This window comes from Hyperoodon ampullatus (assembly GCF_949752795.1).
Source record: "Hyperoodon ampullatus genome assembly, chromosome: 3".
NCBI classification, from domain to species: Eukaryota; Metazoa; Chordata; class Mammalia; order Artiodactyla; family Ziphiidae; genus Hyperoodon; species Hyperoodon ampullatus.
Window position 1 is genome coordinate 175,422,249 of NC_136916.1, and position 17,366 is coordinate 175,439,614.

Sequence of the window (17,366 nt, forward strand, 5' to 3'; positions counted from 1 at the left end):
ATAAAAGGGGGATGCTCATCTCCGGTGGGGAAGGAGGTTGCTGTGTGAGAAACGGTCCACCCTGGCGGTGCGGGGGCGGACGAGACACGTGCGTGGGCCCCCACCTGGGCCCCCGCCCCCACCCCAGGCTCGACGGGGGGTCCTCGTTTGCGGGGCCGGGAGGATGGGTATCGGGGAGGCGAGGCAGCACCCCTCGGGACCCGGTGTGTGGGGTGGCCACGGCCGAGGCCTGCACGTGGGTGCTCAGTTGAGCAGGGTTCCGTAGAGCTGGGCTTTTGTGAGACTGTCCTTGCGGCTGAGCCCCGAGCCGCCAGTCCGAGGGAAGGCGGGCTGGGGGCTGAGGCGGGCGCTGGGGTGCATCTCCGGGGAGGCCTCCATGGAGCTGGGCTCCAGGGAATCCCTGGAGCTCCGGGGGCTGTGCTGGGGCTCGGGGCTGCCGCCCGCCCCGCAGAGCTGCACCCCGAGCCTCTCCCGCTCCCCCTCGCTGGCTGCGTAGCTGGGCAGGGGCTCAGCCGAGCGGCTTGGGCTGAGGCTCAGGTCACCGGCCGCCCGGAGGTAGCGGGGCTCGGCCAGGTGGCCCTGGGAGAGGTCATCGCCCTCCGAGAAGCTGTCAGCCTTGTAGCTGGCATAGAGGGGGCTGGCGCGCCCCTCGGCCTTCTCGCCCGGGCCGCCTCCGGCCCCAAAGTAGCGGTCGTTGAAGCCGCCGGGCGAGGCGCGGCCGGGGGCGGCGGCGGCGGCGGCGGCGGCGGCGGCGGCCGGGAAGGGGTAGGCGCCGATGTCCTCCACGCTCAGCGGCCGCCACTGGCCGCGTACGTCCTCTGCGGCCAGCCGGGCCGACCCCGGCTTGGCCCGCAGGTTCCACAGGTTGGGGGGCATCAGGGCGGGCTGGGGGCCGGGGGAGACCGGGAAGCGGTAGGGCTCGGCGGGGTACGGCGACACAGTCCTCGGGAATCCCGGGGCCGCCTCGGCCTCGAGCGGGGCGGCCACCGCAGCCGCGGCCGAGGCGTAGCGTGGGCTGCTCCCGTAGGCCGCAGGCGGCGTGCGGCCGAAGAGCTCGTCGCGGCTGTTCAGGTAGATAGCCTGCTGCGAGGCGGTGAGCGTGCTGGCCTGGGCGTGCTCCTTCTCCTCCGACGTGGCGCTGAAGCTCGAGTAGGAGCTGGACGTGGGCAGCGAGGCCGCGTAGCCCCCGAAGGCCTCGTGCCGGTAGCCCGCGGGGTAGGCCGCCGCCTCGGGCTCCTCCTCCTCCTCGGCCGCGCTGTCAGTGGAATTCTGGGCCCGCAGGAAGCCCACGTCGGTCACGGGCCCGTCCGCACTGGGCCGCCGGTCACGGCGCCGCTCCTCGGGGCAGTAGAGGGCCGTGTCGCTGCAGTAGATGTCCCCCTTGTACGGGGGCCGGGGGCCTGGCTTTTCCAGCCTGTCACGGAAGGCCAGGTCACGGGCTGAGGCATCCGACAGATGGGAGGACAGGCTGCCGGGGTCTGGCTTCTCCAGCACCTTGGCGAGGACGCAGGGGGGGACACTGTCAGCGTAGGCCGGGCGGCAGAGCGGGGAGGGCAGGCTGCAGCCTTGCTTCTCCATGTGCAGGCTCACGTGCTCCTGGAACTCTGAGGGCAGCTAGAATGGGACGCCACGAGGAGGAGGGGACGGGGATCATGGTCAGCCCCGGACTGGCAGCCGAGGCTGACCGACCGGGGACCCGCCCAGGGCCTCTCTAATCCCACCAGCTGGAGCCGACGCCCGGGATGCTCTATTTCACAAGCTCCCGGGATGTGCCTGCGAACCCCTGGTCACCGCCACCCACCCCGGCCCACTCCCGTGGGGCACCGCAGAGCCTGGAGGCTGGAACCCGGCTCTGACTCAGGCCTCTCTCGGGCCTTCCCCTGAGGGGCTGACTTGCTCTCCCAGCCTCAGGGTCTCTGGGAGGGCACCCCCGGCCCACTCACGTGGCCTGGGTGCTCCCAAACCAGACAGACTCAGAAACAGATGCAACAAAGATTGAGGGCCAGGCGCCCAGCGGTTTCCGCAGGAGCTCCTGGTGCCCTTTGGGGGGCGTCCCGCTACTGTTTGATCTATTTTGTGAGCGTCTTAGGCGTGGCCCAGGCTGGGGAGACGGAAGGTGGAAAGGCCTGGGTCCGGGGCGGGAGCCCTGGGTCCGGGGCGGGAGCCCTGGGTCCGGGGCTGGGCCCTGTGGCCTTGGCCCAGTGACTCCCAGGTGAAGCCAGTTTCTTATCTCTGAAATGAGCCCTGTCAGGAATTGTACCCAAACCAAACCACAGGGTTTCGGGGAGGCTCACACAGCGGGTGGGGAATTGGGGGCAGTGCCCGGAGGAAACGGGGGTGGGGGGCGCGCTGGCTGTCCGGGCTGGCAGGGAGGTGTGTATGCGGCGGTCCGTCCACCACGTAGAGAGAGGCCAGGGCACGGCAGGATGGAGCAGGGCCAGGGGGCCTCGGGCGCCGCCAGCCCCTTCGCCCTCAAGGGTGGGACCTGCGAGGAAGGGGCCCCGAGTGGTGGCAGGGGCAGCGGTGGGCCTGGTGGGGGCGGGGCTCACGTTACCTCGGACACCTTATGGCCCCTGCCGTACGTCTGGCTGCACTGCAGCAGCTGGGCCGCTAGATTGCAGTCCTTCCTATAGAGCTCCTAAAAGACAAGAGAAGCTGTTTTGCACAGGCTCGCCCCTCGCCAAAGTCGCTGCCACCCTGACCGGTGCCCAGTGGCCAACGCGGAAACCGGCGGGCAGAGCCGGCTGTGCAGTGGGCAGGACGCGGACCCTCTCTGGGCCTCACGCTCTCGCCTGCAGAACGGGGGCCCCTGCTCTGGCCTGAAGCCGCTGGTGCATGGAGGGCGCCCTCCCAGGCAGTCCCATCACTGACCCAGGTGGGAAGCTCCCCCAGGGCGGGGGGCAGTGGGAGAAGAAGGGCCCGCAACGTGCCCTAAAGTCCCGGAGGCCCCAGGCATGGACACCAGGCCCGGTCTCCCTGCTCGCGGCCTCTGAGTCCCTCGCAAGGGAACGCAGTGGACAGCGCCGGCACCGGCGAGGGACAAGGAACGGGCCTGCTGCTCCCACGTCTCAGAGTGAGGCCTGGACACGGGCGTGGCTGCAGGGCCGGGCAAGGGTCAGGGCAAGTTGGGGTCAGAGGGCCTGTGTGACCCCAGGTCCGGGCGGGGACCAGCTCAGCCTCCTGAGCTGAAAACAGATGCAAACAGTAGGAATCGAGGGGATTTGGTTTCATCTTTGGAAAATCTCTGTTGCATGTGCCTGCCGCTGGACCTTGGTTCCCACTGCCGCCCAGGGACCCTCTGCAGCCAGGGCTCTGGCGGGGGCGGGGGGTCTGGGGTCCACCGATGGGCCCTGAGGTCCACCTGCTCCCAGTCTCAAGTCAACCAGGCCCAGGCGTCCTGCAGCTCAGGTGAGCTGCTGAAGGCGTGGGCGCCCCTGCCGTCCCCTGACCCTCCACCTTCTGTACTGAGGCTGGTGCCCCGGCTTGGCCTGCACAGGGGAGGGAAGCCGGGTCCCCCGCTCCTTCAAGGCATCCCTGAAAGGGTATAGTTGGTTGAGAGCTGAGAACTGGGCTCCCGTGAGGCCCCAGACTGGCTGCCGCTGGCATCAGAGGGCTGCAGGCACTGTCTGGCCAGCCCAGACCTGCCGCCAAGTTGTTAACAGTCTTCTGAGCGCCGCCCCTCATCTCTGTGCACTCTTCCGCCATCTCCTACCTGTGGCATCTCCCCCTGGCTGTCCAGGGCCCGGCTCCAGCCCCGCGCCTGCCGCCCCCTCCCATGTCTCCCCCAGAAGGTCCCAGCCCAGGAGACGGCAGGTGGCTCCCTTCCCGCAGACTCTGCCCCCTGCAGTCGGGCTGGACCCATTTTTTCTTCTCATAACCCACATCCCAAATCGGTCCATCACTTTGGTTCCAGCTTCAAAATATAACCAGAATCCAAGCCGCCCCGTTTCCCACCTCCCTGGCCGCCATCCTGGCCAAGCCACCATCGTCTTTCTCCCAGATTGCTGTCTCCTTGACCTTCCCACTCATGGCTTTGTCCTCTAAGGTCTGTCCTCAGCAGAGCAGCCACCGGAGCCCAGTAAGAGTAGGTTCAGTCAGGCTACCCCTCTGTTCAAGAACCTTCCGTGGCTCCCTACTTCACTCAAACCCCCCCACCCCCCGCCGATTCCTATAGGAGCCTATACAACGCGGCCTCCTGTTACCCTTCTGACCACAGACCCTCGGCCTCTCCTCCCCACAAGAGCCCCTTCTGGTCTCTCTGCTGGTCTTCAAGTTACTCAGACCCACCTTTGCCGCTGTGGCTCTTTCTGCCTGGAAGAAGCGCCCTTCCCTGCTGTCCCATGGCTCCCTCATCGCTTTCAGGTCTCAGCTCCAGCAGCCTCTTCCAGAAGCACCCGACTGAGATTCCCTAACCCTGCAACTGGCAACTCGCAGCACCATCCCCTGCGTTATTTTTCTCTGCAGCATTTCGCACTTCTGAGTCGCTACACAGTTGACAAATCTATCCTGTTTGCTGTCCGCCCTCCCCACTCCCCTGCTCAGATGTAAACTCCACGTGGGCAGGGCGCTTGCTTGCCTGTGTTGTTCACACATATTCTCAGAGCCTCGGAGGGTCTGGCCCGGCGAGAAGCAGATGTGAATCAGTGAGTGTGTGCTCAGCTGACGGGTCTGTGGAGGGCAGCGGGGCCCTTCTCGCGGGACCCTGGAAATCAGGACCCACAGATAGCCACAGGACTCTGAGGTCCACTGCGAGTGGCCGAAGGCAGGAGTCCTGAGTGGCCACGCCCCAACCCTGGGGTCAGGAAGCCCTGCCTTGACTGGGACACCGTGGCCCCATGCTCCCTATTTCAAGTCCCATCTCCTTCCAGTGGAGGGTCTGGTGGGATGCAGTTTGTGAGGCAGCCCCCGTGCTTCCCCAACTGCCCAGGTACTCCGTGAGGTCCGGACCATCCCGTCTGTCCATCCGGCCCTGTGCCAGCCCCTCAGGGTCAGAATGGCCAGGCACTCACGTTGTCCTCCGATAGCTTGTCGATGGTCACCTTGGCCTCCAGCAGGTGGCTGTTGAGGGCGACAATCTCGTGGCTAAGCGCTCGTTTCTCTTCCTCATAGTGCTGGCCCTGGAGGTGGGGGACGGGCAGAAGAGGGAGGTGCTCAGCAGTCAGCCAAGGCCTGGGGCCTCCTGGGTCCCCTCTCGCAGCCGATAGTGAGGAGGTGTTTGGAGGCCAAGGCACGCAAGAGTCAGAGCACAGAGCAGCCCGTGTTCCAGTCCCGCTCTGCCAGGGAGGAGCCACACGGCCTTGGGCAAGTCACTGCCTCTCTGAGCCTCAGTCTCTCCTCTGCACCGTGGGGACAGTGACAGGTGAGTGCTGGGCAGAGACAGGTGGGACTGGCCCAACCCCGGGAAGCAGGGAGTGGGCAGGGTGGAAACGAGGCCTTTGGCCCAGCTCCTCATGGGCAAGGGCATGACCGCCAGGCCCAAGGTCCTCACCATGGTTCCAGAGCTGGGGGCCCAGGGCTGGGAGTGCTGGGGTGGGGGGGGTGTGGCGTGCCCTCACCATGCGGTACAGCTTGTCCTCCAGCTCCTGGTTGATCCTTTGCAGCGCCATGTAGTTGCTCTGAATCCTGGAACGGAGGCCTTGAGGTCACTGCTGTGCCAGGCCTGACCCTCCCACGGCCCCTGTAGCCATACAGCCCCCTGAGGGCTGAACACAGGCCCCACCCTGCTCTAACTGCTCCTGTGCTAGAAAGCATCTGATTGAAGCTAACTCGTTGCAACATTTCCTGGGCCAGGGCCGAGGACCCCTGCAGATGAGAAGGGAAAGCCTGTTATTCACAAGGGACTCTGCCAGGTCCTCACTCAGAGCCGGTTAACTCACAGTTTACACACAGTCCTTACAAGGCTGGCGAAAGGGTTTACAGTTCAATAGCAGGTTAGCAGGGGTCTAACCTTAAGACTGTGTGATGTGCCCTGGGGTGAGTGCTGGGGACACACAGTGAATAGGATACGGTTCCCCCTGGAAGAGGCCGAGATGGAGGCAAGTGTTGGGTGGGAAGCCATTGCCGCCATGCGGTGTGACGGTGGAAGGGGCAGTGGCCATCCTCTCGACAACCTATGTGTAGTGTTATTGCCCCTGTCTTGCGAGTGGGGAAACTGAGGCTGGAGGTGCTTAAGTAGTAAGGGACAAACAGCCTCATTGCAAATCCAATGCTCTATAAACATTTAAAACAAACCAAGCCAACAGCAAAGTTTGTGGTTTCTTTACATTCTTCCTAAAAGAAGCCTGGAAAGCGTGTAATATTTTTTAGAAGAATATCCATCTTACACGTGCAGCACGATGTTTACAGAAGTTTTGTTTTTAAAGGAGTCAGTGCTCAGGGTCCCGCACACCTAGCCTGCCGTCACTGGCTGCTGTGCTGCTCAAGGGAACCGTCTCTAAATGCTGGTTCACCTCCAAGGCTGGACATCGTTTTCCGGTCAAAACCCCAGGCGACAGTGGCTGGGGTCTGGGTCTGGAGATGGCTGCTTCTGTATCATGCTGCTGCCCCACCACATAAATACAAGAGAAGGAATAAGCAGGGGACGCAGAGGTGCCTGGGAAGAGCCTGTACCCGGCAGTAGCCAGCGCCAGTTCAGATCCTGGTTTGGCAGCTCTTGGCACAAAGCGCGACTCTTGTCAGGGCCGCCTGCCCTCGCCGAGCCCTGGACTCCCCGTGTACGAGCGGGGTCACCAGCTCGGGTGGGAGGCACAGCTCTGCTAGCAGCAGGTCGCCGGCCCCGCGCCCCGCGCCCCGCGCCCCTCGCCGCCCAGGCCCCGCCCCTCCCTGGCCCCGCCCCCTGGCCCCGCCCCCTGACCTGCGCAGCTTCTCCGTGACCTTCTCCAGCTCCTCCTGCGCTCGGCGCAGCTCGATTTCCAGGTAGTGGCGGGTGGAGTCGAACTCGGTCTCGAGCTTCTCGAGCTTGTGCGTGGTGTAGGACAGCCGCTTGCGCAGCTCGCCCTTCTGCTCCTGCAGCGCGCTGCAACGACACGCGGCGGCGGGCCGGGCCGCGGCGCTGAGCTCGAGGCGCCGGTGGGTGCGCACCGGGTGCGCCCGGCCGCACCAACGCACGCGCACACGCCCCGCACGCACGCACACCGCCCCGCCCCCGCGCCGGGGGTCAGGGTCTCTGACCCTGAGCCAGTCTGGCACTGGGGGGGGGGGCAAGTGCTTGGGGCGGCTTAAGGGACCCTGCTTTAAAGAGCGCCCATCGGCACCCAGTCTCTCGGTCTGGGATCCGACCTCCAGATGGCACCGCTGACAGGGTCCCCCACTTTTGCTCCTCCACAGCGCTGGCTGGGGACTCTGAGGCCCAGAGGCACTAGTGCCACACCCTAGACCAGGACTGTCTTCCCCAAATCGACTGTGTGGTCCCAGCAGGCTGTGTGACCTCGGCCAGGGAGAGGATGAGCCTGGATGCCCCACGCCCAGGCAGCATCCGCCACAGTGGCCAGCTAGCTGCACAGAGCATCAGACACTCGGAAAACCACTGGCCTGCTCATGTCTCCCTTCCTCCAGGAAGCCGGCTCTTGAGGCTCTATTTTCCCCACAGGCTGAGGCTCCTCTGGGACCCCGGGCCGCTGAGTTCCCATGCTCAGGAAACAGAAACGGCATGATTCACCCTCTGAGCCATATGCCATCAATTCACATCAGCTACCGGTGGGCACAAGGCAGGAGGGACAGGTGTGGTGGCCACACCCAGGGGACTGGCTGCGAACTCCACCAGGGCAGGGGCCACACCCTCCTGTCGGCAGCCACCCAGCTCCCAGAGAGCACCTAACCATGTGCTGACCTGAGGCACCTTTCCCTTGACTGGCTGAGCACGCAGAAGGGGCCAAGGGGGAAGGACTCACCTTTAATAGCCGGGAGGGCTGATTTCTGCAGGGAACGGACAGCGGCCCGGTGCGTGAGGGGCACCAGGGGAGTTCTGCTGGCTGTTAGCCACGAGTGAGGCTAAGGTTTGAGCTGCCGTTCAGCGCCCTGGCTGTGCGCTTTGCTCTGTCACCCCCTGCACTTTGCCCCCGTCGTCACCCCCTACACTACAGTCACAACGAAGCCCAGAATGGTGCAGCCTGAAGGTGAACTCCATGGTGTCACGGGGTGGGCAGGGGCCCTGCCATCACACAGACCTGGCTGCTGGCCCCCGCCATGCACCCCCCATCCACCTGCGACTGTCCTCATCATGCCCTGGGGACACAAAGCCCTGGCTTCAGAGAGGTGTCCAGGTTGGAGTAGGGGCCCAACTGGGCCAACTGTTTGCTGGAGGAAGCCCAACCCTCCTCAGGGGACCATTTGGAGCTAAGACCTTTTCGATGGTAACTTCTGGTGGGTTTGCTGTGGGCGAGCAGGAGGCTTCCTCCAGAGCCCAGGGTAGAGTGAGCTTCAGTCTCGGGCCCTGTCTGTAAACCACACACGTTACCATAGGTGCACACCCAGCGAACCCCGATTAAGCCTTCCTGGATTCCTGCCAAGGTCTACATTCTTAAAAATAAATAAAGAGTTGCCTACATTTTGAGAACCTCAGAGAAGGGCGGGGCGGGTCCTCCCAAGAGTTGGTCCCCAAGGAAGATGCAGAGTGACAAGCAAGGAGGGAGACCAGTGGCAGAGTGCCCACCCATGGCTGCCAAGCAGGCCCTGCTGCTTCCTCCAGGCAGCACGCCTGACCGACTCACCCCAAGCCCCCTGCAGCTACAGGTCCCAGACTGCCCCCGGCCCAGGCCTTTCTCCCCAGGGGGCTGACGAGCTTCCTGGGGGCTCTCTCATGTCACCCAGGGCCCCCTGCACACACAGGATCAGGCGTGGGAGTGGGGCAGCGGCCCCTGAAGTCAGTCATCCTGCAGGGGCTGCAGGTCACCCACAGCCCTCGGTCACAGGGTACAGGCGGGGTCCGCACCCTCGGGAAGAGGGGAGAGCACCCGTGGGGCCACTTGAGCCCCCGCCCTCCCCCACCTTGGTCACCTGCCTGCAGCCACAGCTCGGACCCTGCCGTCAAGACTGTCCACCCCTGACGTGACCCAGCCGTATCCCCCTACGATGCATCCACCCGTCACCCTCCTTCCTTCCTTTCCTGCCCTGTCCCGCCCTGTTCCCTGCGCCTCACAGCGCGAATGAGACAAATGTGGTCCCCGCCCCACGGAGCTTATAGTCTCGAGGGGAGACAATGAACAAGGGAGCAGGTTCACCAACAGGCACGTGTAGGAGGAAAATATGACAGGGCTGTGGGGAGGGCTCCGAGCAGAGCCGGGACCGCCCCTCGCGAGGCAGCCAGCTTCATCGAGCCGGCCCACCCAAGCCTCAGTTTACCCTTGGCCTCCGGATGGCCTTCCAGACATACTGGGCGGCTCTGTCCCACCACCCCTCAAGTACTGCTCTCACCTCCTGAGCCCCCCACACACACCCACCCCCCCCCCAGCCGCAGCCGGTCCAGCCCTGGGCTGGCACAGCCCCCAGCCCGTGCCGCCTCCTCGTCCCCCTGCCCGCTTGCTGGGGGCACCTGGGCCCCGGCCCTGGACACGCCCCCCTGGTCCCTCGGTCACAGCAGCGCCAACCCCGGTGCCCCACCACGCCTTCCCCACCTCTGCCACTCCAGCTCCGTCGCCCAGGCTGATCCTCAGGGCCCTGGTTTACCCCTCCCCACTCCCCGCACATCTCAGGCCTAAGGTCCTCTGTGCCCAGCCACACACGAGCCCCTCCCGGGCCTCCACCTGCAGCCCCGACCTCTCTCTAGGGCTCTGCTGCCCTCCATGTCCAGCTGCCCACCGGCCTCTCCTCCCAGAAGGCCTACAGTCACCTCACACCCAGTGCACCCAGTGCGGACTCTGCCCCCTGTGCTCCCCACCCCCGGGAAGGTCACAGCTACCATCCGTCCCCAGTCAGACCGAGAGGCCGCGGTGACCCCTCTTGCCTGTGGCCACCCTTCGCAGCCCGTCACCAAGTCCTGGCCATCAACTACTCCAGAGCTTTGGACATGTCCCCTCCCCTGCCTGGTCCAGGGAGGACCCTGGGCTGGGCACCCTGAGGTCTTCGGTCACCTGTGTGGTACCATCCTCCTTTCCTGCCTTTCCCTCCCAGGGCATTTGCCCGAGCCCTGCCTGACCTCAGCCTCAGTCTCCACATCTGTAAAACGGGGATGTGTGCACCCACACACTGGAGCACCCACCCTCAGGGAGCAGGGCTGTCACTGTGGTCCCTGCACTCCCCGGGGCACCAGAACCGCCAAGAGATGATGCCGGGGGCAGGCACCACGGGGGGAATGCTCAGTGCCTCTGCCTCCCCCCTGGTGTGGAGTTGGCTCAGGGGGCCCCTCAACAGATGCACAGGGAGGGCCTGGAAATCCCTCATGCCCCACCCTCCAGATCAGGGCCACCCTCCCGGCCGGGGGGCTCGGGAAGCCCTGCTCAGACTGCTTCCCGGGGGGGGGGTCACCTCGCTTTGACCTGGGTCCTGGTGAATTGATCAGTATCTGGCCTAACCCGGCAGGGTGTGTGCTGGGGGGTGCGTGCTTTGTGGTTCCCTCCTTGCCCGCGGGAAGCCCCTGGAAGTCTTCCCCACCTCGCGGGGGAGAAAGATAAGCTCCCTCAGCACAGAGTGGGACCCCGCCTGCCTCCCACCAGGAGCCCCTCTGGCCGCTCAGCGGAGGCCTGAGCCCGAGGATCGAGCCCGAGGCTGGTCTGTGGGGACACCGGGGCCTCGCCTCCAAGACCGGATGGCCGGGAAGCAATGGCGGGGGTGTGCTGGCAGCCGACACCCTCCCCGTCTCTGGGCCTTCTTGGGGGAGTTGATGCAGATGCGGGACGGACGTCTGGGGACAGACGCAGAGACACCGAGGAGCCGGGGAGACAACAGGTGTGTTACCTGTCCCAGAGCGAGGGCGAGGACCTGGCCAGTCGGCCCTGCAGGACGCGGGGTTGCCCGAGGCACGAGGGCACCCAGGGGCTGCGCAGCCTGTGGGTGAAGAGGACACAGCTGCTCAGAACGGGGGCCGGGGGCCACGCGGGGCCCGCCGAGGGCACGCGGTCACAGAGAGGTGAGGGATCTGCTCAGAACGGGGCCCGGGGGCCACGCGGGGCCCGCCGAGGGCACGCGGTCACAGAGAGGTGGGGGATCGGCCCCCACCGGCAGGAGAGCTCCCTGTCATCAGCAGGGTGGCAGGGTAGGAGCGGAGGAGCCGGGGGGGAGGCACCTGCCAGCCCTGGCTGCCTGAGTGCATTGCTGGCACCGAGTCCCACCCCAGGCCTGCATCCCCATCTCAGCCTCAGAGGGGAGTCATGGGGGGCAGACTCCCCCAGCTCCAGGTTTCTGTCCGGCTCCTGCTCCTTCCTTGCAGGACCCATTGGTCAGAGAGCCTGGGAGGCAAGGAAGATGGAGGGCGTGTGACCCCCGACCTCTGCTGACGGACACCAGTGGGGTGTTCTGGAGGTTGTGGGACCTAGTGGATGTCAGGGGTCCAGGACAGGACCCACTTCACCCCTCCTGGGACCCCTTCTCACTCACCCTGCCTGTGGCCTGTCTGGGCTGGGCAGGGGGTGGGACAGAGGGGGGTGGATGACCCACCCCAGCCCCATGGTGCCACCCTGCTTGGGGGCAACGGGATGTATATCAGAGCTTTAGGCGCGAGTCGGCTTGGTCGCCCCCTTCCTGTGGTCTCTCCAGGGAGGGCTCCCGGTGGCCTGGCTGGCCCCGGAGCCAGAGCAGAAATCTGACGGGAGGACGCTGCCCCGGACATCAGGCGTCCAGACAAGGCTTAGAGACATGGGCAAGGGTATGTGTTAAGAGAAAGGGCAGCACAATCCCATCTACAAAATAACTGCGTACAGACGGCCACACAAGATAACCGAAGGGAAGGAATGTTAATGCTGTTTTGGGTGGGTGGTGGGATTCTGGGCAATTAAAAAATGTTCTTTTATACTTTTCTGGATTTGTCATATTTCCTACAGTGAGGATGAAAAATCCTCCCTGGCGGTCCAGTGGTTAAGACTCCGGGATTCCACTGCAGGGGGCGCGGGTTTGATCCCCAGTCAGGGACCTAGGATCCCACATGCTGTGGGGTGCAGCAAAAAACAAAACAAAACAAAAAAAACAGAAAAAAAAAATTTACTAAGGATCAAATTTTGCCCCTCCCCCCAGAAAAGGTTGAAAGTGTTGATTTGATAGTCTGGGGAGGGGGGCGGGTAGGGAAGCTCTCAGCCCTGGGCCGTGAGCTGCACATCGGTCACCGCTTCCTAAGCCCCCATCTGCTCATCTGTGAAATGGGCTGCCCTCAGCCCTGGTCTCCTGGGCTGATCTTCTGCAGGCCGGGCTGGGGGAGGGGTGGGGGGAGAGGCAGCGGCTTGATCTCCATTTGAACGGGACTTTGGAATTCCAGGCCCAGGGTTCACTCTTGGCCAATGACCCCAATGCTGCTGAGTAAACGGAGAGGAGGGACAGGACTGGCCCGTTCCCGTGGGAACAGCCAGAGACCCAGTCCCCCCTTGGTGGCTTGGCTGAGGCCAGCAATCCCTGGGGGAGTCCCCGTCCCAGCCCTCGCCAGCCAGTCCTCACCCCAGAAGGCCCTTCCGCTGGGGACTCCTGGCAGGTGAGTTCTCAGCAGAGTAGAAGGGAGGCTGGGACCCTGGGAAACTGAGGCCCAGGGAAGGGGCGGGGCTTGCCTGGAAGCACAGAGAATGGGGGGCATGGCTGTGACTTGACCCAGACTCCGCCGCTGGTCACACACAAGGCATTTATCCCTGACAACCACTCTCATTCTGACGCAAATTCTCATTTCCAGCCTGTGGCATGGGGAGCGCCTCTTCCTAGAGATGAGAAAACTGGGGCCCAGAGAGGTTAAGCAAGATCACACAGCAGGTCTGGGATGCGGCTGAAATCCCCCGATGCCTGTGATGCTGTGCTGGGCACGGGGAGGAAGGACATGTGAGCTGTGGGGTCCGGGGGCCAGCCTTCCCTGCTCCGCGGTGTGAACAAGGGTCCCGGGGGCAGAGGTGCTCCCTGGTGGGCTGTGGTGATGGGGCGGGGTGGGGCTGAAGGCGTGTCCGCCCTCCGGCTCCCAGGTACCAGGAGCCAGTCCCTGCGGTACCCCCATGGCACTGCCCGTCTCCGCACCCACTCTCCGCGCTCAGGCTCCGGCCCCCAGTCATGCTCCAGTGCCACCAAATTGCTTGTCATTCTTCACATGCTGCAGGCAGCTTCTCATCTGGGTGACTTTGTCCCTGTGTCCCCTCTGCCAGGATGGCACTCACTCCTTCCCGCTCAGGTTAACTCCTCCCCACCCGGGGCTTGCTGGTGGGACCCTGACACCCATCCCGCCCCAGCCTGCCCGCCAGGGAGTGTCACTGGGGCTGAGCCCCTGTCCCGCTCATCTCCGAGTGCCCGGGGCCCGGTCTCCTGTCCCACGCCGGCCCCCAGTCCGGTCTCCGCCCTCCGCCAGTCGGCAGGTCACGAAACCCAGCCAGACCACTCCCGCCTCTGGGCAAAATTCCCCAAGATTCCTCCCCCAAGCCCCTGTCCCCGCAGACCCCCCACGGCCCCCACCTCGCCCCGCGCTGGCCCCCTTCCCGCATGCTGGCCCCAGGCTGCGCCTGAGTTACCCTGAGCCCCTTCCTCTCCACCTCAGGGCCTTTGTCCTCGCCGTATTCTCGGCCAGGTACCTCCCCTCTCAGGCCCCTGCCGCCTGAGAGGGACAGTGTTCCCTCTCTCATTGCTGCGGGGACAACGAGCTGGGGACCTGCCTGCCTGCCTGCCCTCCCCTGGGACCACCTCCCTCCTTCACCTACCCGTCCCAGGGCCCCGTGCTGTGTCCACGTGGAGCCAGAGACCAGCAACATGTGCCGCGTGAACGGCTGCAGAAACACCTGCAGGAGGGGGGAGCCGATCCTGTCTCCGGGGCTGCAAGGCCTGGTGCATTTTCATACCCCCGGGGCCTACTCTGGGGTTGGATAAAGGGGGGGTAAGCCCCCCCGCGTCCTCCTCGCTCCCCTGAGGTGCTGGTGAGCAGGGCACCCTGCCCCTCCCCCACCAGCCTCTCCCCCTCCCGCAGGGGCCGACACCCTGGAACTCATGGCACAGGGACTCGTGCCAGCTCCCAGTGTCAAGGGCAATGCCCGGCAGAGGCAGACACCACGGAACCAGCCTCAGAGCTACCACTGACGGGCCCCCTTGGCCAAGGTGAGCCCAGCCCTGGGAGAAGGTCTTTGCCCCCAGAGCTGCTCGGACCCAGCTGGTCCTCTCCCAGCTGGGCCTCCAGTGGGCACCTTGGGACCACCACATCAGACTCTTGGGATGCCCTGCGTGGGCCCGGGGGCGGGTCCCTGCAGAATAGCCTCTGTCCCTGTCCCATGCTGGCATCATCTCTATGAGTCTCCCTGTAGAAGGTCTGGTGCCACCATCCTTCCACAAAAGGAGCCAGAGACAACCCCTGCAGGGTCTCAGAGCCCCCTCGTCCCTGCCGAGGCCTCCCGTGCCCTGGCCTGTGCCCCCATGCTTGGTGGCCACCACTTTTCTGTGTCTCAGAACAAACAGTCTTTCTCTATTCCCCTTGAACTTGATCACTGCCGCACTGATTCCATCCTGTGTCCCCAGTGGGAACCTACTCAGGACCTTTCTCGAGGGGCAGGTGGGCATGAATGGTTAACCAACACCCCCAGCACCTGCCAAGGGCCCGCCCTGCCCCAGGTGCCCACACATACCTACTCATCTAGTCTCAGGCCACCCTGTGAGGGAGGCGTGCACCACACCCATATGACAGATGAGTAAACTGAGGTTCATGGCGATGACGTCACACAGCCCTCCTGGGGTTCAACACTGGGCCAGCTGTTCTTCCCCTCACGTTGAGATGCCAGATTTTAGTGCACATCGCAGCCCTTTACTCTTCCTTGAACCATCTCCCGCACATAATCACGACGAGGCACAGCCATGGTCTCCCTGTGAGGGTCGACCACGGCCAGCTTGACGGAGCCAGAGGCTGGAGCCTAAGAGGTGAGCCACCTGCTAGGGTCAAGGGCAGGGGCCTGGAGTCCCACAGGACAGCTCATCCCGCTTCCTGGTGGGCCGTGAGCTTCTCCTTGGAGGAAAACAGTTCTGGGCATCTGGCTGGCACTGGTCTGTGGCTCAGACACGCCTGCCCAGCCCCTGGGCAGCCCCTCGGCTGACTCTGCAGCAGTTTCACCAGCAACACCACGTGCATGGAGAAGGGGACTCTGGACACGCCAGGCCATTGTGCAACAGCGTGCAGGTGCGTGCATGGGTGTGCGTGTGTACTGGGGGATGGGACTGTCACAGGGCTGGCCTGGGGGCCCACAGCCAGGAGGGGTCACCCACTCAAGCCAGACAGGGGGTGACCTCAAACTCTACGCCTGCTCAGGCCCTGCTCTCTCCTGGTTTGCTGACCGAGGTCGTCCAGTGGAACCAGTCCCTCTTCCCTCCTCGCGGCCCGGTGACATGGACGCTCCACTGATGTCCTGCCCAGAGACAGGAGACGGGAGACGCCGCAGGGAGCATGTCATCTCGCCTCCGCCTGATACAGCCCTGCTCCCACCACCCCCTCCCCCCACACCCATCAAGGCAGAACCACGTGCTGGGAGCTGGCAGCACTGCAGCCCGTGAGCCCTCAGTGGGTGGGTGGACCCAGGGGTGCTCAGGGCCAGGACAAAGCAGAGCAACCTGGGCAAGTGGGCGGAGCAGCTGCAGAGTCACCGCTGGGCCTTTGCACATGCTGCCCCTCCTGCTCAGAACATCCCCTCCCCTGTTCTTTAGTTCATTCTGTTTACCTCCTCCAAGAAGCCCTCCCTGACCTCCCAAACCCCACTCTGGTTAGGGCCAGCTCTCCATAGACTCAGCACCTGCACCTGTACAGATGGCAGGAAGTCACACGGCCGAGTTGACAGGCCTCCCTTTCTGCTCATCTGGCAGACTGACCCGGGAACCTTACCACATCCCCTGTCCCATTCCTTCACTTTCTCCTCTCTGCTCAACCTCCCAACGCCTCCTCCCGCACCGCCACTCACAGCTGATGACCTTGCTTCCTTTTCCACGGGAAAAAAGAAGCCACCCCTAGGGAACTTTCACAGATGCCACCACCGGGTCTCCCCACCTGCCAGCGTCTGCCCGCCTGTTACTGTAGACAGCCCGCCAGGCAGCCCCTCCGCCCACTCCAGGCGCGGCTCCAGCTACTCCCTCCTCACTCCCAGACCACCAATTTCCCCCTTTTCTGGATCGTTGTCTCCGGCACAAGAACATGTCAGGTACGCTTGCCATATTGAGAACAACGCTCTGCGGACACTCCAGGACCTGTCCTTGCACCCAGCCTGCCAGGACCAATACCCAACCTGGCTCGCGTCCCTTCCACGCGACTGAACCAGCTCTCGCCCGTCCCTCAGCTCAGTGCTCATGTGACCTGAGCCCTCAGCGGCCACTGGCATGGTCGACCCCTCCCTCCTCCTGCAAACACCATCCTCACTTGGCCGTAGTCCTTCTCAGCCTCCTCTGCGGGTGGTCCTCCTCTCCCTGACCTCCTAACCAGCAGGACCCAGGAATAGTGCCTCCAGTCTCTCTCCTTCCCTGGGTACACTCACCCCATGGTGGCCCCAGCCACAAATACCATCGCTCCACTGAGGGCCCCCAAATTTGTGTCTCCCTGACTCCAGGCGTGCATACCCTTTGCTGCCTCTGTCTCTGCTTGGATACCTCGCAGGCGGCACAGACCTGCGGGGCCCACTGTATCCCACTCCGCTCACCCTCCCCAAATCCACAGCCTTCCCTCTCCAATCCCTGCCCTGACCCAGCAGGGCCAGCTCTCCTCCCCGAGCCTGGAGGCACCCTTGACTCTTTTTCTCTTTCCGGCGCCGCCCGCCATGCTGAGTCCAACTTCTCTTGTGCGGGATTGCTGCACAGCCTCCTAACTGGCTCCTGCCCTCACCTGCTCTCCGCCAGACGGGTCCTGTTGAAGGCTAAGTCCAATCCACCCCCCCATCTCCACAGCTCCTACATCGCTAGGGTCAAGCCCAATGTGTTCACGCTGATCACCTGATGGCAGGTGGCCTTCCCATTGCCCCCTGGACCTCACCTTCCAGCCACATTCAGCACGGCCTTGCCTCAGGGCCTTTGCACGTGCTGTTCTTCTGCCCAGATCTGTCTCCCAGATACCCCACGGCTGCCCCTCTCCTCCTCCACTCAACATTCGAATGCAACTTTCTTGGCGAGGCCTTTCCTACACTCTGCAGGCATCCTCTCTCCCCGTTTCCCTGCGGGGCCTGTGTGTCCTTGGCCTCACCCCCTGGAGTGGCAGCTCCCCAGGACAGGGATTTCTGTCTGCCTCGTTCCCTGCTAGGTCCTCAGAC

At 64.2% G+C, this 17,366-nt stretch overlaps 1 protein-coding gene across 10 annotated transcripts in view; it reads right to left on the reverse strand.

The window, feature by feature from the left end:
- Positions 1 to 243: 243 nt before the first annotated feature.
- Positions 244 to 17,366, reverse strand: part of BEGAIN (brain enriched guanylate kinase associated) — a gene marked incomplete at both ends in the record, with an annotated part of 44,398 nt that continues 27,275 nt past the window's right edge. For 3 of the 10 annotated variants that reach the window (XM_079699340.1, XM_079699337.1, XM_079699341.1), the window contains 6 exons: positions 244 to 1,614; positions 2,555 to 2,638; positions 5,010 to 5,117; positions 5,556 to 5,622; positions 6,854 to 7,015; positions 10,891 to 10,980. In XM_079699340.1, coding sequence (XP_079555466.1) covers positions 244 to 1,614; positions 2,555 to 2,638; positions 5,010 to 5,117; positions 5,556 to 5,622; positions 6,854 to 7,015; positions 10,891 to 10,980 — 1,882 coding nt within the window. Of the gene's footprint in view, positions 1,615 to 2,554; positions 2,639 to 5,009; positions 5,118 to 5,555; positions 5,623 to 6,840; positions 7,016 to 10,890; positions 10,981 to 17,366 lie in introns of all 10 variants that reach the window. The other 7 variants (XM_079699342.1, XM_079699343.1, XM_079699345.1 and 4 more) reach the window with 5 other exon arrangements.